At 59.6% G+C, this 14,232-nt stretch overlaps 4 protein-coding genes across 4 annotated transcripts; all 4 read left to right on the top strand.

Annotated features, from left to right (window-relative positions):
• Positions 1-39: 39 nt before the first annotated feature.
• On the top strand, positions 40-2,497 carry TRAVEDRAFT_59158 (uncharacterized protein). The gene is made up of 2 exons (XM_008041466.1): positions 40-484; positions 536-2,497. The coding sequence occupies exons 1-2, from the start codon at positions 124-126 to the stop codon at positions 2,158-2,160; spliced, it is 1,986 nt and encodes a 661-aa protein (XP_008039657.1). The 5' UTR covers positions 40-123; the 3' UTR covers positions 2,161-2,497.
• Positions 2,498-3,493: 996 nt separating this feature from the next.
• On the top strand, positions 3,494-5,307 carry TRAVEDRAFT_72571 (uncharacterized protein). The gene is made up of 4 exons (XM_008041465.1): positions 3,494-3,684; positions 3,757-4,182; positions 4,244-5,145; positions 5,208-5,307. Exons 1-3 carry the CDS (start codon positions 3,607-3,609, stop codon positions 5,078-5,080), a joined length of 1,341 nt encoding a protein of 446 aa, XP_008039656.1. The 5' UTR covers positions 3,494-3,606; the 3' UTR covers positions 5,081-5,145; positions 5,208-5,307.
• A 2,706-nt stretch (positions 5,308-8,013) lies between these two features.
• On the top strand, positions 8,014-8,645 carry TRAVEDRAFT_72570 (uncharacterized protein). The gene is made up of 3 exons (XM_008041464.1): positions 8,014-8,157; positions 8,222-8,455; positions 8,513-8,645. Exons 1-2 carry the CDS (start codon positions 8,065-8,067, stop codon positions 8,435-8,437), a joined length of 309 nt encoding a protein of 102 aa, XP_008039655.1. The 5' UTR covers positions 8,014-8,064; the 3' UTR covers positions 8,438-8,455; positions 8,513-8,645.
• Positions 8,646-9,522: 877 nt separating this feature from the next.
• Positions 9,523-13,745, top strand: TRAVEDRAFT_21080 (alanine--tRNA ligase; the record flags this gene model as incomplete). Its single annotated transcript, XM_008040861.1, has 13 exons — positions 9,523-9,678; positions 9,730-9,835; positions 9,872-9,940; positions 10,610-10,683; positions 10,742-10,937; positions 10,991-11,024; positions 11,091-12,004; positions 12,072-12,361; positions 12,414-12,808; positions 12,873-13,077; positions 13,135-13,254; positions 13,309-13,572; positions 13,632-13,745. The coding sequence occupies 13 exons, from the start codon at positions 9,523-9,525 to the stop codon at positions 13,743-13,745; spliced, it is 2,937 nt and encodes a 978-aa protein (XP_008039052.1).
• Positions 13,746-14,232: the final 487 nt, after the last annotated feature.

Here is a 14,232-nt window from a genome sequence, read left to right as displayed (position 1 = left end):
ACACGAAGCGCCCGTCAGTTTCCACCCCACTCCCGCACCCCTCGACACCTCTCGACATTCTTCTGCTTTTCTGTCGACAATACCCCTACCTATACACCCTCGCACTCAGAGTTTAACTCTATTATGGCAACAGTGTCGGCATTGCAGCCGTCACGCGTTCCAAGTCCGGAAATCATCGACGTCGACGCTCTGGAAGAGCTGGAAGAGGAGGGCGTCGTCTTCACTGGATTTCACGGGCACCCCCGACAACTGCCTCCCCCTCGGCCTTCTGCAGGCCCAAGCTCTGTGGCCCATCACCCTACAAACGATGAAGCCACCCTTCCAGGGTTCAGACGTCGCTCGCCAAGGCGGGCGCCTCGAATGAGCAGAAGCGCCCAAGCAGGCCCCTCAAACTCAAGTGCAGCAGGACCCTCCGAAGTCATCGTGGTAGACAGCGATGAAGAAGAGCCATCGTCAAGTAGTAGGATACGCAGGAGGTCTTTCAGTATGTCCAAGCAGCCGCTTGACTATGCATGTGGCTAACCGATGAGCGAAGGAGTCGGACCTCGTCCGCGACTGATGTCTCCTCCCCCGCCGGTGGCGCAGAGAGGGCATACACCTGGTGTGCCTCCTTTGCCCCGACATCTTGCGTCGCAAGCCTCCCTACCCAGACGTAGTCGCGCAGCCGATGTTCCTCCTCCAATTCGGCCAGTCTCTCAGCCACTCGCCTTTGAAGCCGGGCTGCTCCCCATCCCCCCACCTCCGCCGTTCCCAGCAAACTTTCCACTACCACTAGATGCCGCCCCTCGATCTCATCATCAGCCTTCGATGGGTTTCGGCGGTGCTATGATTGCGCTGAACCGCCAGAACACATTACAGGAAGCCAGTCGTGCGAATCAGGCGAGGGAACGGGCCCCTCGGGGGTTCAATCTGCCAACGTTCACAGAAATGTTCCGCCGGATGACAGGGTACGCCGGAGAGGAAGATGACATACCCGCACGTCCAGAGAACCCTTCGCGGTCGTGGAGGAACCGTGTGATGCCCTGGTACTGGGAGGACGCCGTCGCCGACCCAGAGCGGGAGCTCTTCTCTCCCTTCGGAAATGAGGACGCATGGTTTGGCCTGCCAGACCGTCTCGACGCGCTCCGTCCTGTCGTCGGGCGGAACCCGTACATCCCCAAGGCCGAAACCGTCCCGATGTGGAAGCCGGAGTACACGCACCCTAACAAGATAGCGCCAGGCTTCACACACGACTTCGCGGCGCCAGACGACCCTGCTACGCAGACGTCGGGATCGTCGTCGCCACAGACGGTGATCGTGCTGGACGACGAGGCTGGGCCCAGCAGCGGGGCGGCGAGCGGGTCTTCGAGTGCCACCGCGGTCGAGACTACCCTTGTATGCGCACGCTGTCTTGACCCCTTGGTGCTAGCACCGGCAGACGGTTCGTCCGAGGAAGACGTCAAGTTGCGACGAGTGTGGGCGCTCCGCTGTGGGCATATGCTCGATGGGAAGTGCGTCGCGGCGCTCATGTTTCCCCCAACTGCAACCGCAGACCCAGGGTCGACGGAGTCTCCACAGCAAGAAGACGAAGCCAGCGTCCGCAGCAAAGGGAAGGGCAAGGCACGCGCAGACCCGGAGCCGCCCGCTGCCCCACTTGAAGAGCAACTCATTCCAACGGCGGAGGTAGATGCAGCCCCCGCGGACAGGAAGGGCAAGCGCAAAGCCGTCGAACCCCTCGAGCCGTCGGAGTCCCCCAAACGTGCCGCGCTCGCCGCGCCCGGCGAGCCCGCTGACGCTGACGCGGGCAGCAACTCCATACGGTCACGCCTGCGCTCGCGCACCCGCGCAGCCGCCGACGTATCTCCCTCCTCCGCGCCCGCGGCTGGCCCAGGCGCGCATGTGATGCCTGCGGACGGGCTTTTCCCTACTACTCCGCCCCGCCGCGGCCGTCGGCGCCCTGGCGTGTTCTCGCGCCGGGCCCACCAGCGTGGAGACGAGAGTCCTCGTATGGGAGGGAAGGGGAAGGGCCGGGCGGCGAAGGTTGAGCGGGCGCGCGTGGTGGAAGCCGAGCATGAGTGGAGGTGCTCCGTCGCCGGATGCGGGTGCGTGCATTATAGCGTGCGTGTGGAAGGTGTGTGGGTGAACGATGAGGGGCGCGGGCCCATAGCGCTGTTCGTCTGAAGAGCACGGGTCTGGATGGTGAGTTGTAGGAATGGAGTGGTCGTCCGACTCTCCTCGATCGGTTGGAGCCTCCTCGGTCGGCTGGAGATCGCTGTCGGACAGCGTTGGAGGCGCTTCGGCATCGTCGCATCGTTTGCATCAGGTCGTTCGCATCTCGCATCGTCTGGATCGGTTCGTTCTTGGGGATCTCGTCTCGCATAATATCATCGCATTGTTTCCATTCTCCTCACCCTTCGGGGTCGCCCGGTAAGATGCCTCTCATGAACATGTGCGACGGCCGTCTGTCAGCCACCTGGGCCGGATATCATCTAGCTGAGATCCGCCTGCCAATCGACGGACTTTGCTTTCGAGGGTGCACCAACGCAGTTGTTTCCAGCTACCTGGCTATTGGTGAGCACCCTTCTCTATCTTTCCGTGTGGCTGACGGTCTCCGTCTGCCAGATGCCGTTTGGCCCGCATACTGCGCTACCGTCGCCCCACATGCTGCGCTACCATCGCCCCTCGGACATTAGTAGGCGGCGACTATCGTGAGCTCTTCAATCGAATGTCGAAACTTCTGTGAACTGCTTGCCATATTGTGATGCACAGCAGGGCTCTTCTTACGATAGCGATTTTGCTTTCATCTGGTGAAGATGATCTAGGGTGGCAAACCTTATGTATGTGTATATCCGCCAATTCCTCAACTTTGTTGTGTCGTAGCTAATGCAACAAATCTGGATATGCGGCCGCCACGCCACGGGCAGTCCGCAACATCGGAAGGCATTTCAGTATGAACCTTCACAGCATTACGTGAACACCTTTGAACGGTTGTTGGCACATATTGTTCCACCAGAATGCCCATCCTCACCACTATCGGACGGTATGATATGTCGGAATGTCCGTTGACGGTTGTGCTGCGGCTGACCGCTGCTCGCCGCCGACAGCGCCTCCTCCCTCGCGCGTGCCTGAAGAACACAGCCCCTGGGCGTAGCGTGAGCCTCATTGAGAGGACGGTCCAGACCTCGGGTCCGGCGCCGACTTCCTGACCTCCATCCTCATTAACGCCCCCACGCAGCAGCGTGACCTGCCATGCCTTGTGCGTGGAGAGCTCGTGTCGTCTCCGGAGACGCATTGCAAGCTCATGGACGGACGCGTGTCGACCTTGCAGGGCTTTGGGGTCGTTCTCCCTGGGCAGATTCGCAGCGTGAGCGACGGGTGTCCGAGCCGACTGCCAGCCTCGTTGGATATCCGCGTTTCACCCCCGCCGCGCAGCGACGGCGTTGCCGCGAGAGCTCGCCCTTTCTCCTCCTCTTTCGTCCGCTCTGCTGCCACCTTTTGTCCTATGCCCTTATTCCCCTGCTGAGTTCCGCTGCTTTCTCCCGCTGTGTTTGTTGTGTTACGACCCTTCACGACCCTCACCGACCTCGCCGTGCCACTCACGACATTCACGATCCCATTCAAGCCATCATGAAGACCACTCCGAACTCCGCTGTTGCCGCCCAGCGCCCGCGGATCCTGCTGAGAGAGCTGAGAAAGCGCAGACACGTTCGTAGACCCACCCTTTGTGCGCTCCGTGCATGTGCAGAGGCTGACAGGTGCTGCTGGTCCTGCAAACAGCCCCGGCGGTCGGACTCGCTCCCATGCCTGCAGCTCGCGCCTGAGAACCGGCCGTATTTCGTGTGCGGGGCGTGCCAGTTCCCCAATGTGCTCTGCGAGCTGTGCCCGTGGTGCCTAGCTCGCTGCGATGCCGCCGCGCCGGTCGCGGTCGTCGTGACAGTGCGCCGGCGGCTGAGCTCGCCGACGCTGCTCAACGACGCGCAGAAGGCACAACTCGCGCGGATCGAGAGGCACGGCGCGCGCGCGGCAACGCGGAAGCCAACGTCATCACACGCTTGCCGAAGTGACGAGAGTGCTCCCGATGATCTACGCGAGCTCGGCGGCTGTGAAGGGCAGCCCGAGCCCGCCGCCGTCGATCGCGTCCGGCGTGCACATCGCAACGCCGTCCTCTACTCTGCGGCAGACGTTGTTGCTACCGCGACCGCGGTAAGCATGTCCCCCCCGGGCTGCGTTGTTCTCCTTTTGCTCACTGGCTTGTGCTGCGCAGGACTCGAGCTTGCAGCCTTTCCTCGACGAAATCACTGCGACGCACCTGGAGAACCTCGAACTCGAACAGAGGCCGACGACCGTGGTATCGCGCAAGCCTTCGCCCCCGCTGACGCCGTCTGCACGACCTTCACGCCCTTGTACGACCACGCCACGAATGTCGACGCGCGATGTCTCCGCAACGGAATACAGTGAGCCTCGCACTCCGCCCTCAGGGCCTCCCTCTCCCCTACCCCACACACCCTCTCTGCGTCGCAAACGCCGCATGTCTGTCCTCCGCCAGCGATCGTCATGCTCGCTGCGGCGGCGCGCGACCACCACGGGCTCGACAATGAGCCATAGAAGATCAGACACGGTGCCCGCGACCCCCACTTCACCACGGCCGAAGGCCCATTCCGTGCGTTTCAGCTCGCCGCCGCCCGGCTCGGACCCGGACATGATCCCGCTCGGACACCCGCAGCGCCCGCTGTACACCGCGATCCGCAAGAACATGTCAAGTCCAGCACCGAGCGTCCGCGGGAGCCTGGACGCAACCTTCGATCCGACTCTACTCGAGCGCGGAACACGATCGCTGGACATACCTCGTTTTAACTCCCTTGGGCGCTCGTATCTGAGCGTGGCGGCGTATTCGCGCCCGGTGCTATTTCCGCCATCTGCGAGCGGGTTTTCCGTGAGCGGAGAGACGGAGCTGCGTATGGACCTCGCGCGGAGCCGGTCGATGGAGGGCGTGCCCTCAGACTTCGCGTTTAGCGAGGTGAAGCCGGACGCGTCGCGGATGAAGGCAAAGATGAAGAGCTTTGGCAAGACGTTGAAGAGCCTCCTCAAGGGCAAGATTTAGAATGTGCGCGCGGAAGATACCCTCGCGCTACCCGGATGGATAGAATGATTGGATGATATACTGTTGTGCGTATCCACCTGTCACTCATACGGCTGCCGGCGCTGAACTAGTGCGATCGCGTGCGCAGGGAACGTCGGGGGCTGGTGCCTCCCGTCTCGATACCTCCTGATACCTCATGCACATATGCTTCATGTCACATACCCCATGCTTACGACCCCTTGCAAACCACGATGCTATATGGTTCCTGTTCTCTGGAGTCTGCTCCAATCTCAGGTGCGCACCGTCGTATCGAGAGGGGCTCGTCGCGGCCCTATTCCACCAATACGCGAATGTCATAGGTACAGCGAAATGGCCTCATTCCACTATGGTGGCGTAGTGGCGCATCCCCGCCAATCACGCAGCTCGCGTTCTTGAACTGCTTCTTGTCTTCCCGACGAGCGCACTAGACATATCGAGGTGCAGAAACCACGTTAGCTGATACGCTGGCTCGCCATAGCTCGCCATGTGCCCAGCCAGAACCCGCCGTCCATCGGACTGTCTCGGCATGCTCTGCTCGCGCTCTGAATGCTTTGAGACCCGTTGCTGTGCGCCGATGCTCGGGCGGCTAGCCCCAGGCGGGCGGCGTTCTATCATCTTCTCACTTCTGGCTCGGAGGGTCGGAAAGAGCCCGATTGCGATGGGGCTTGCGAGGAGCCTTACTCCATCAAGGCGGCCCACACATGGTCCACTCAGGTGGGGGTCCATGTGCAAATTGAAGTCGTCCCATGTGCAGGTGGGCCCATGGGAGCGCTCGACGCCGACCGCACACACGCAAGGGCGAAGAAGCAGCCGGCAAAGACGCCGAGTGTCCGCTCGATCGATCACAGGTTCGTTTGCGGCTGGTAGACATGCGGTGATCACGATCGCAGGTGAGGCAATTGTCCCGTCGCGTCTTCCCAGTGTCGTTCAGGCTTGAACCTCTTCCAACGCTGCCTGAACAGTAGTGAACAGTGTGCCTAAGTTTAAGGCTTTGAATGAAGTCCGAAGGCCGAAACATGCGAAGGGCGACGTCGGACCGACCGGGTGCGCTGTAGGGCAGAGGGATGTGCTCGGGCTCACGGAAGGCCTGCACGTTTAAGCCTCAGGGGCTGGGGTCTTCTGTGCAAGCGCAATGGTGGCGAACCGTTTGTCAGACACTCGTCGAATTTGGATGTCCAGACTGCGAGCTGACGGTGTTGTACGAAGTGAGGCTGACGCCGCCGCTACGCCATTAGTGAGCCACACCGCTGCAAGGACCGAATATCCTGGTCATTTCGGTGGATTTCCGATGTGCGTTGCTGAACAAGGTGTCGCGAATGACCTAATCTCGAGGCAGAACGGTTTGTCAACGCGACCCCCGCCCTAACACCAAGCCACAATCCCAAAATTTCGATCGTGTTCAGTTCCAGTGGAAGCGCGATCGTGAGAGGACGGAGCCAGTTTTTGTCTCGAGCGGTGCGTACACAGCCTCTTGATCGGGGCAGGCGTCGTGCACACAATCACGAGGGCGCGAATTCCGGCGCACACCGAGGGCTGATCGTTCTTGTCCCCTCGCTCGAGCTCGTTCGAGCCCGGGAGGCATTTCTGCGGCACGATCTCCCGGGGCGTTGCCCTCCAGGCTGATCTATGGAGATGAGATAAGATGAGATGGGATGCAGGCAGGACCCAATCCAATCTTATCAGATTACAGGCGTACCTGCGTTAAACACATAGCCTCGGAGCCCGCCGTCCATTCTGCCTCTTTCGAGCACCTTGGCGAGCGTATCCCGACGGTGGGCGCGGCATCACCTATCATCATGGTGCCCTCGCGGTGGGCAACGAGAGCACCTGTTCCTTGTTTCATTCCAACGTCGTTCCGCGAGGTTCGAATGCACATTGCGCAATGCACAATGTGCCGAACGGTGCCCTGGGTGGCATGCGGTTGAGTTCGGACGACGGTTTATTGCGTCCGCTGGGCCTTGGCCGCCGAAGTGCCGCATGTTGAAAGAAGAATAGACCCGTGTGCAACGCCTGCGCTGCGGGGCGCCGCGGGGTATCCGTGTGTCTTCTGAGAAGGCCACAGAAGGAGGTTAGGTTTGAGACCCTAATGGGGAAGCTGATTGCGCGTTGATAGACGTCGCTGCGCAAAAAGCCTACTCATGCGCTTTATCGGGGACCTGTGATCGCGCCATAGAGCTCGCGCAGCCCTAGAGCGCGCACCGCTTTGGAGCGAATGAGGGCGCGCCTGGGTGTGCGCACACCACCATCGGGGCCCGCCCACTTGTTTGCGCCGCGTTCAGGTCGGCAAGGCACTACGCGAGCGCAGGAATCGCTGTTCATCCTCGGATCTACCAGTCAGTCAGTCTATTGAGGTGCGGAACGACACGAAGGAAGCACGCAGGGCGGGTTGTGGTGCATGACCTCTCGCAAAGCTGTGCGCCTGCAGCCACTGCAGCTTCTAGCGGAAGAAAGCGAGGCGCCGTCCAGCGCGGGCGGGAGCCGCGTGCATTCCTCGGCTATTTTTCGCTCTCCTCACGCGTCGCGCTAGACCGCCGCGGGGCCCAGAGCGGGTAGGCTCATGTCAGCTCAGGGCAGAAAACGGGCGGGAAAAGACATTGGACGGTCGTCGAGTGTGTGCGCATTCATACCGATCGCTGGGAGGCGCGCGCGGACAGGCCAGGCGACGGCGCGGGCAGCGACGAACCTCCGACCATTCGCGCGGGGCGTGAGGGCTTTCTGCCTGAATCGGGCATCCACGCGGCTATGATGCAAGTGCTGTTGCAAAACATGCTGACGCGTAGCGGGCGTGCTTCGCTCGTTTGGTAAGATGCTCGAGCGGGGAGCCATATGACGCGCTTCGCGCCCGCTAGAAAAAATGTATATATGTGCGGGGTGCAATGCAGAGAGAGAGCAGCGTCAGCCCAGACAAGCCTTCTCAGCTCAGCTCTCTGCACTCCAGCCCCTCTGCACTCCAAACGATCCTCGTCATGCAGTTCACCTCTTTCCTCACCCTCGCCAGCATTGCTCTCGCCGCCGTCTGCGGTGTGCAAGCAGAGGAGAACAAGCGGGACTCCACGCCGGTATGTAGCCCGCAGCATCCTCGGCGCTCTTGTCGGCAACAACACTCACCTGCTCCTTGTATAGCACCCCACCACCATCTGGGTGCCCACCGCGACCGTAGTGGAGACCAACACCTTCACCGGGACGCGCGTCGAGCAGATCTGGACGACGGTCGCGCCCTACGAGTGGGAGACGACGTTCCCCATCACCTGGACGGCCACCCAGACGAAGACGCAGTTCAAGCCTGTCGTCACCAACGCCCCTGCGCGTCGTCACGCGCGCGACTTCGAGCAGTCATGAGATGCCTTGACCAGACTGGTGAGCCGCACTGTCGTCGCTACGCCTGCGGTCCGGAGCTAATTTCGTCGGGAGCAGCACGTTCTTTCACGATTCTTTGATGACTGCTTCATGACCCTGTTGTATCTGGAGGATGTACGTTAGCGGGTGACGATCTCGTTCGTGCCCGGAGAAAAGTGTCCCGACCGTTGTTCGCATAGCGTGCTACGCCAATGAAATGTATCCTTTTTTGATCAGTCTACTATGCTCAGTTTGCGAAACGCGAACAACGCTAAACTTACCGGTTAGCATGTTCTAGTCGGGCTATCCATCCGAGTGGTCCGGAGGTAAGCTCAGGCTATCGGAACGTACCGAAGAGACTGGGCATCGCCAGACTGCGCGGTAGAAACCCTTTTCCTGCGGAACGTTTACGTTGTCGTCCGAGTTTGCCCGAAGCAGATATGGTGGTTGAGGGCTCGGGCAGGGAACATGCGAGAGCGTGGCTCAATCCGTCATTCATGTGCCCCGGAGAAACGTAGCCTTCGCGTAGAGTAAGTTTATCTTTCATACAGCGACTACATGTAAAGACACGTACCTCCATTGGAGTGGTTATATGTGGGTCTCTCACAGAATGTACCCTTGACATCGAACGATTGGACTACATTGGCGTCGGATCGTTTTGCGCTCATCTCCACGAGTTCGTCCCTCGAACACAGGATTTATATGATACGAGCAGAACGCTCGGCTCTTGTCTTCAAATCCGTGTGATTCTGGTGACAAATTGGAGCACTAACTCGTTCCCGCAAGCGAGACGGTTGTCGTGAAACGATTGGACACGAAATAGCGGATGAGTCGGCACTACAGCAGAGTGTCTGGTAGGCAGCCTGCATGCAGACTCATGGCGACGATGGTGGTCGAGAGACAAGCGAGGACGCGGACGAGTAAGCGAGCGCGTTTAGGAGAGCTACACCGCGCACGTGACACCGTCGCGACTTTTTGGATCGTGATCAGTACGAGTCAGGTCGATGAGGCCTTGCATGCTTCTCAGAGGCCTCCGTCCCTCCCTCTTCCATCGCCATCGCTCGACATCGTCGCCGCTGCTCGCAAGGATGGCTTCCTCGACCCACACAGACTGGTCCGCCTCCAAGGTCCGCGAGGAGTTCTTCAACTACTTCAAGAACAGGGAACACACCTTCGTGCCCTCGTCCTCCACAATTCCATATGACGACCCCACCCTCCTTTTCGCGAATGCTGGTATGAACCAGGTGCGTAGCTATTCATTTGAGCTCCCATACGCCGCTGAACATCCCCCACAGTACAAGGGCATCTTCCTGGGCACGGTAGACCCTCAGTCGGAGCTCGCGCGACTGAAACGCGCTTTCAACAGCCAGAAATGTATTCGCGCCGGAGGGAAACACAACGGTGCGTTCACTCATATGGTGGCTTCGGCATGGATAGATCATTCCCAGTTCGCCGCACTCGCGAAGATCGAGGCAGCGGGGGCGTGGTCGCTCGCCACCGACACCTGTGAAGCGGCGTGCAGTCCTATCGATATCATCTGGCGGTATTGAACGGGCATACGCGGAGTCCTTATTTCGACCCTGGTGGGGCGTGTCGTAAGGCCACATCTCGCCCCCCTACCCGTCATCCGACGCCGCCTGGTTGCCTTGCGCACCCGCTCCCTCCGCTGGGCATCAAGAACACGTTAAGATAGGTCGCAGCCTGGCCTGTCGAAGCATGTCATTTCCATGTCGGCAAGACACCTCCGCACCGACCCGCCAGATACCGCCAGACCATATGTCTTTGCTCCGCTGCCCGCTGCCTCCGCTCCCGGCTGTGTTCCGATCAAGAGGAATCACGATCCCCTGTACGGCGCAAGGGCCACTGTCGCGCATTCCTCTTCTGAGCAGTTTTGAGGAAGCCGCCGCTGGACTCTTAACACAAACCTGGTTCCGAACGGAATGAGTCGGTGGCGGTTACTCTCATTGCCACCGCTGTCAGTAACCCGCATAATGCCTGCCGAACTATAAGCTCTGCCCCAGCCCTATGCTGCCGATCGTGTGAGGCGCGATTTGGGTATTTTGAAGCCGTTCCGGAGAGGAATGTTGTTCAGTGTAGCACGGCGGTCTATCGATATCAGTGCTGTGGTGGTAGTATCAAATGAACAACATGCTGACGACCACAAAGATCTTGAAGATGTTGGAAAAGACTCGTATCACCACACGTTCTTCGAGATGTTGGGCAACTGGTCGTTTGGAGACTACTTCAAGGTGCGCCACGCATACATTTTAACCATGCGGCTACCCTAAACCTAGTTCTACAATGTAGAAAGAAGCCATCGAATATTCTTGGGAGCTGTTGACGGAGGTGTACGGGCTACCGAAGGACCAGCTTTACGTGACCTACTTCGAAGGTGACCCCAAAGCTGGCCTCGAGCCCGATCTGGAGGCGAAAGACTGGTGGCTCAAGACTGGTGTGGCTGAGGACCACATCATTCCAGGGAATGCCAAGGATAACTTCTGGGGTATGTTGACGCCACATGCAAATATTTGCTAGTGTTAATTGCGACGCGTATAGAGATGGGTGCAACCGGACCTTGCGGCCCCTGCAGGTAGGTCTTGCATTCAGGAGACCGTAGGATCCGTCGCTGCGATATATATGCTAACATTACTTGTAGTGAAATTCACTACGACCGTATCGGTGGCCGAAACGCTGCTGGCCACGTCAACCAGGACGACCCAGACGTTCTCGAGATCTGGAACAACGTGTTCATTCAATTCAACCGAGAAGACGACGGCTCACTCAAGCCACTGCCCGCCAAGCACGTCGACACCGGCATGGGTTTCGAGCGCCTCGTCTCTGTCGTCCAGGACAAGCGCTCGAACTACGACACCGACGTCTTCCAGCCGATCTTCGCGCGGATCCAGGAGGTCACCGGGGTGCGCCCATACGGCGGCAAGTTCGGCGACGAGGACGAGAACGGCATCGACACCGCCTACCGTGTCATCGCGGACCACGTCCGCACGCTCACGTTCGCCCTGAGCGACGGCGGCGTCCCCAACAACGTCGGCCGCGGATACGTGCTGCGCCGCATCCTGCGGCGAGGCGCGCGTTTTGCGCGCAAGAAGCTGGGCGTGCAGATCGGCTCGTTCTTCTCGTCGCTCGTGCCGGTCGTCGTCGAGCAGATGGGCGCCGTGTTCCCCGAGATCACGCAGAAGAGCGCGGAGATCAAGGAGATCCTGGACGAGGAGGAGGAGTCGTTCTCGCGCACGCTCGACCGCGGCGAGAAGCTGTTCGAGCAGTACGCGCAGAAGACGCTGCAGTCCGGCCAGAAGGAGCTCTCGGGCAAGGACGTGTGGCGGCTGTACGACACGTACGGCTTCCCGGTCGACCTCACGCGTTTGATGGCGGAGGAGCTGGGGCTGAGCATCAACGAGGCTGAGTTCGAGGCTGCGCAGGCGCACTCGAAGGAGGCGAGCAAGGGTGGTGTGAAGAAGGGTACCGGAGAGGTTGTCGCCCTGGATGTGCACGACATCGCTGCTCTGGAGAAGAACGATGGCGTCCCGAAGACCGACGACTCGTTCAAGTTCAGTACGTACAGCCGCCACTCATCCTGTTATGCAAGACATGGAAGTACTCATTTCGGTTTTGTAAATAGAGCAAGGGAACATCACCGCGAAGGTCGTCGCGATCTACTCCAAGAAAGCGTTCCTGAAGTCAACAGAAGAGATCCCCGAAGAGGCATCGTTTGGTCTGCTCCTTGATCGCACGAGCTTCTACGCAGAGTCTGGAGGACAGGAGTACGACACGGGCAGCATCGTCATCGACGGCGTTGCAGAGTTCGAGGTCACCAACGTCCAAGTCTACAACGGCTACGTCCTTCACATTGGCCACATGAAGTACGGCAAGCTCAATATCGGCGACGAGATCGTTTCCTCGTATGATGAGGTCGGTGACAGGCTTGTTATCTCTTCTACACTGGGCTGATTGTATGGCATAGCTCCGACGATGGCCCCTCCGCAACAACCACACCGCGACGCACATCCTCAACTACTCTCTACGGGAGGTCCTCGGTGACCACATCGACCAGAAGGGCTCGCTCGTCGCACCTACGAAACTGCGCTTCGACTTCTCGCACAAGGCGCAGGTGTCTACGTCAGAACTGACGAAGATCGAGTCAATAAGCCAAGACTTCATCAAGCGCAATGTGGGGGTGTACGGAAAGGAGCTCCCGCTGCACGTCGCGCAGAAGATCAACAGCCTGCGCGCAGTGTTCGGCGAGTCGTACCCCGACCCCGTGCGCGTCGTCTCCCTCGAGTTCGACGTCGATGACATCGCGAAGGACCTCGAGAACCCGAAGTGGCGCAAGACCAGCATCGAGCTCTGCGGTGGCACGTACGTGTACCCGCTGATCCCCGCGCCTCGAACGTGTATTGACGTCTGGGCCCGTTTATCGCAGCCACGTCGCGCGAACTGGCGAGATTAAGGACTTCGTCGTCACAGAAGAGTCTGGCATCGCCAAAGGCATCCGTCGGGTCGTCGCTGTCACTGGTCATGAGGCCGCGGAGGCTCGTCGCCTCGGCGAGTCACTCACTGCACAGCTTAACCGGATCGAGTCCATGCCTGACGCGGAGAAGGACGCCGCGCTCAAAGCGTACACAGTCGTGAGTGATCAATTTTGCGCCCATTGAGTAGCACGGCGTTGACGGCTATGCGATCAGCACATTGGTCAAGTCGATATCGCGTTGCTGAAGAAGAACGAGCTCCGTGACCGCCTCACGTCGGTCCGGAAAGCGTTCGATAAGCACCTGAAGGACAAGGAAGCCGCTGCGAACAAGGCGGTACGTTGCACGTCCTTTGTCTATCCGATCCCGACACTGACGCCACCTATACAGTCGGTGGACGCGCTGCAGCAGTATTTCAAGGACAAGCCTGACGCGCCGGCGTACTTTGCCGCGCTCGATGTGAACGCCAATGCGAAGGTCATGCAGGGTGTCGTCCTCCAGGCGAAGAAGCTTGGAAAGTCCATCTACATCTTCAGCGCGGACCAGTCGGCGGGCAAGGTGGCGCACGTGAATGCCGTGTCTGAGGAAGCCAAGGGCAAGGGTCTCGACGGGCGCGAATGGGCGTCCGCTGTCGTCGAGATTCTTGGCGGCAAGGTGAGCATCTTTCATCTGCGACTGTCGCCCTGTACAGTTTACGCTGACCATACACATAGGCGGGCGGCAAGCCCGATGGCGCGCAGGGCGTCGGCGCGGAGGTGTCAAAGGTGCAGGACGCTCTCGCTGCTGCGCAGAAGTTCTTCGAGTCGAAGACTGGGCTCTCGGTCTGATTGGGTGCTTTGGATGATCTTAGCGGGGATATGCATAGGCAGTCGTACGTAAACTTGTATAGTATCGCGCAAATAGAATGCGATGGGGAACACTGCGGTTTTCTCCGACGAGTACGGTCGCGTGAGCTCGAGCGGGTGACTATCGCGAGAGTACGTATTATCGATCTTTCTCCCGCACGCCGCACACCTCCCCAGTCTTGCCGTTCGACCACTATATTTGTTTAATGTTAAGAGTACGTCGAAGTTCGTAGATACTGTCTGCAGGGAAGCTTGAGGAAAGGTCCCGACAAGGATTCGTCGGAGGCCGGCGCGCTTGTTTGGCCGTGCCTCCTGGTTCTGAACCACCACCATCACCTCGCTGAAGAGATCCGCTTGACACATCTGTCGACCGTTACTCAACTTTCTGCGAAGTCCCAGAACGCGTTAGACTTTGGCACGTAAAATGGGCCTGTGCACCCGCGATGGTCTCCCATGATTCCTCGGGCCC

Source organism: Trametes versicolor, assembly GCF_000271585.1.
Source record: "Trametes versicolor FP-101664 SS1 unplaced genomic scaffold TRAVEscaffold_7, whole genome shotgun sequence".
Taxonomy (NCBI): Eukaryota; Fungi; Basidiomycota; class Agaricomycetes; order Polyporales; family Polyporaceae; genus Trametes; species Trametes versicolor.
This window is presented reverse-complemented; position numbering and strand designations above follow the sequence as displayed.

What these genes read in the sequence shown, in the direction of transcription:
- TRAVEDRAFT_59158 (XM_008041466.1), top strand. Translation starts at nt 124, where the DNA reads ATGGCAACAGTGTCGGCATTGCAGCCGTCACGCGTTCCAAGTCCGGAA. An exon ending in GATACGCAGGAGGTCTTTCA is followed by an intron (nt 485 to 535) that starts GTATGTCCAAGC and finishes CGATGAGCGAAG; the next exon opens with GAGTCGGACCTCGTCCGCGA.
- TRAVEDRAFT_72571 (XM_008041465.1), top strand. Translation starts at nt 3,607, where the DNA reads ATGAAGACCACTCCGAACTCCGCTGTTGCCGCCCAGCGCCCGCGGATC. An exon ending in AGCTGAGAAAGCGCAGACAC is followed by an intron (nt 3,685 to 3,756) that starts GTTCGTAGACCC and finishes TCCTGCAAACAG; the next exon opens with CCCCGGCGGTCGGACTCGCT. An exon ending in TTGTTGCTACCGCGACCGCG is followed by an intron (nt 4,183 to 4,243) that starts GTAAGCATGTCC and finishes TGTGCTGCGCAG; the next exon opens with GACTCGAGCTTGCAGCCTTT.
- TRAVEDRAFT_72570 (XM_008041464.1), top strand. Translation starts at nt 8,065, where the DNA reads ATGCAGTTCACCTCTTTCCTCACCCTCGCCAGCATTGCTCTCGCCGCC. An exon ending in ACAAGCGGGACTCCACGCCG is followed by an intron (nt 8,158 to 8,221) that starts GTATGTAGCCCG and finishes CTCCTTGTATAG; the next exon opens with CACCCCACCACCATCTGGGT.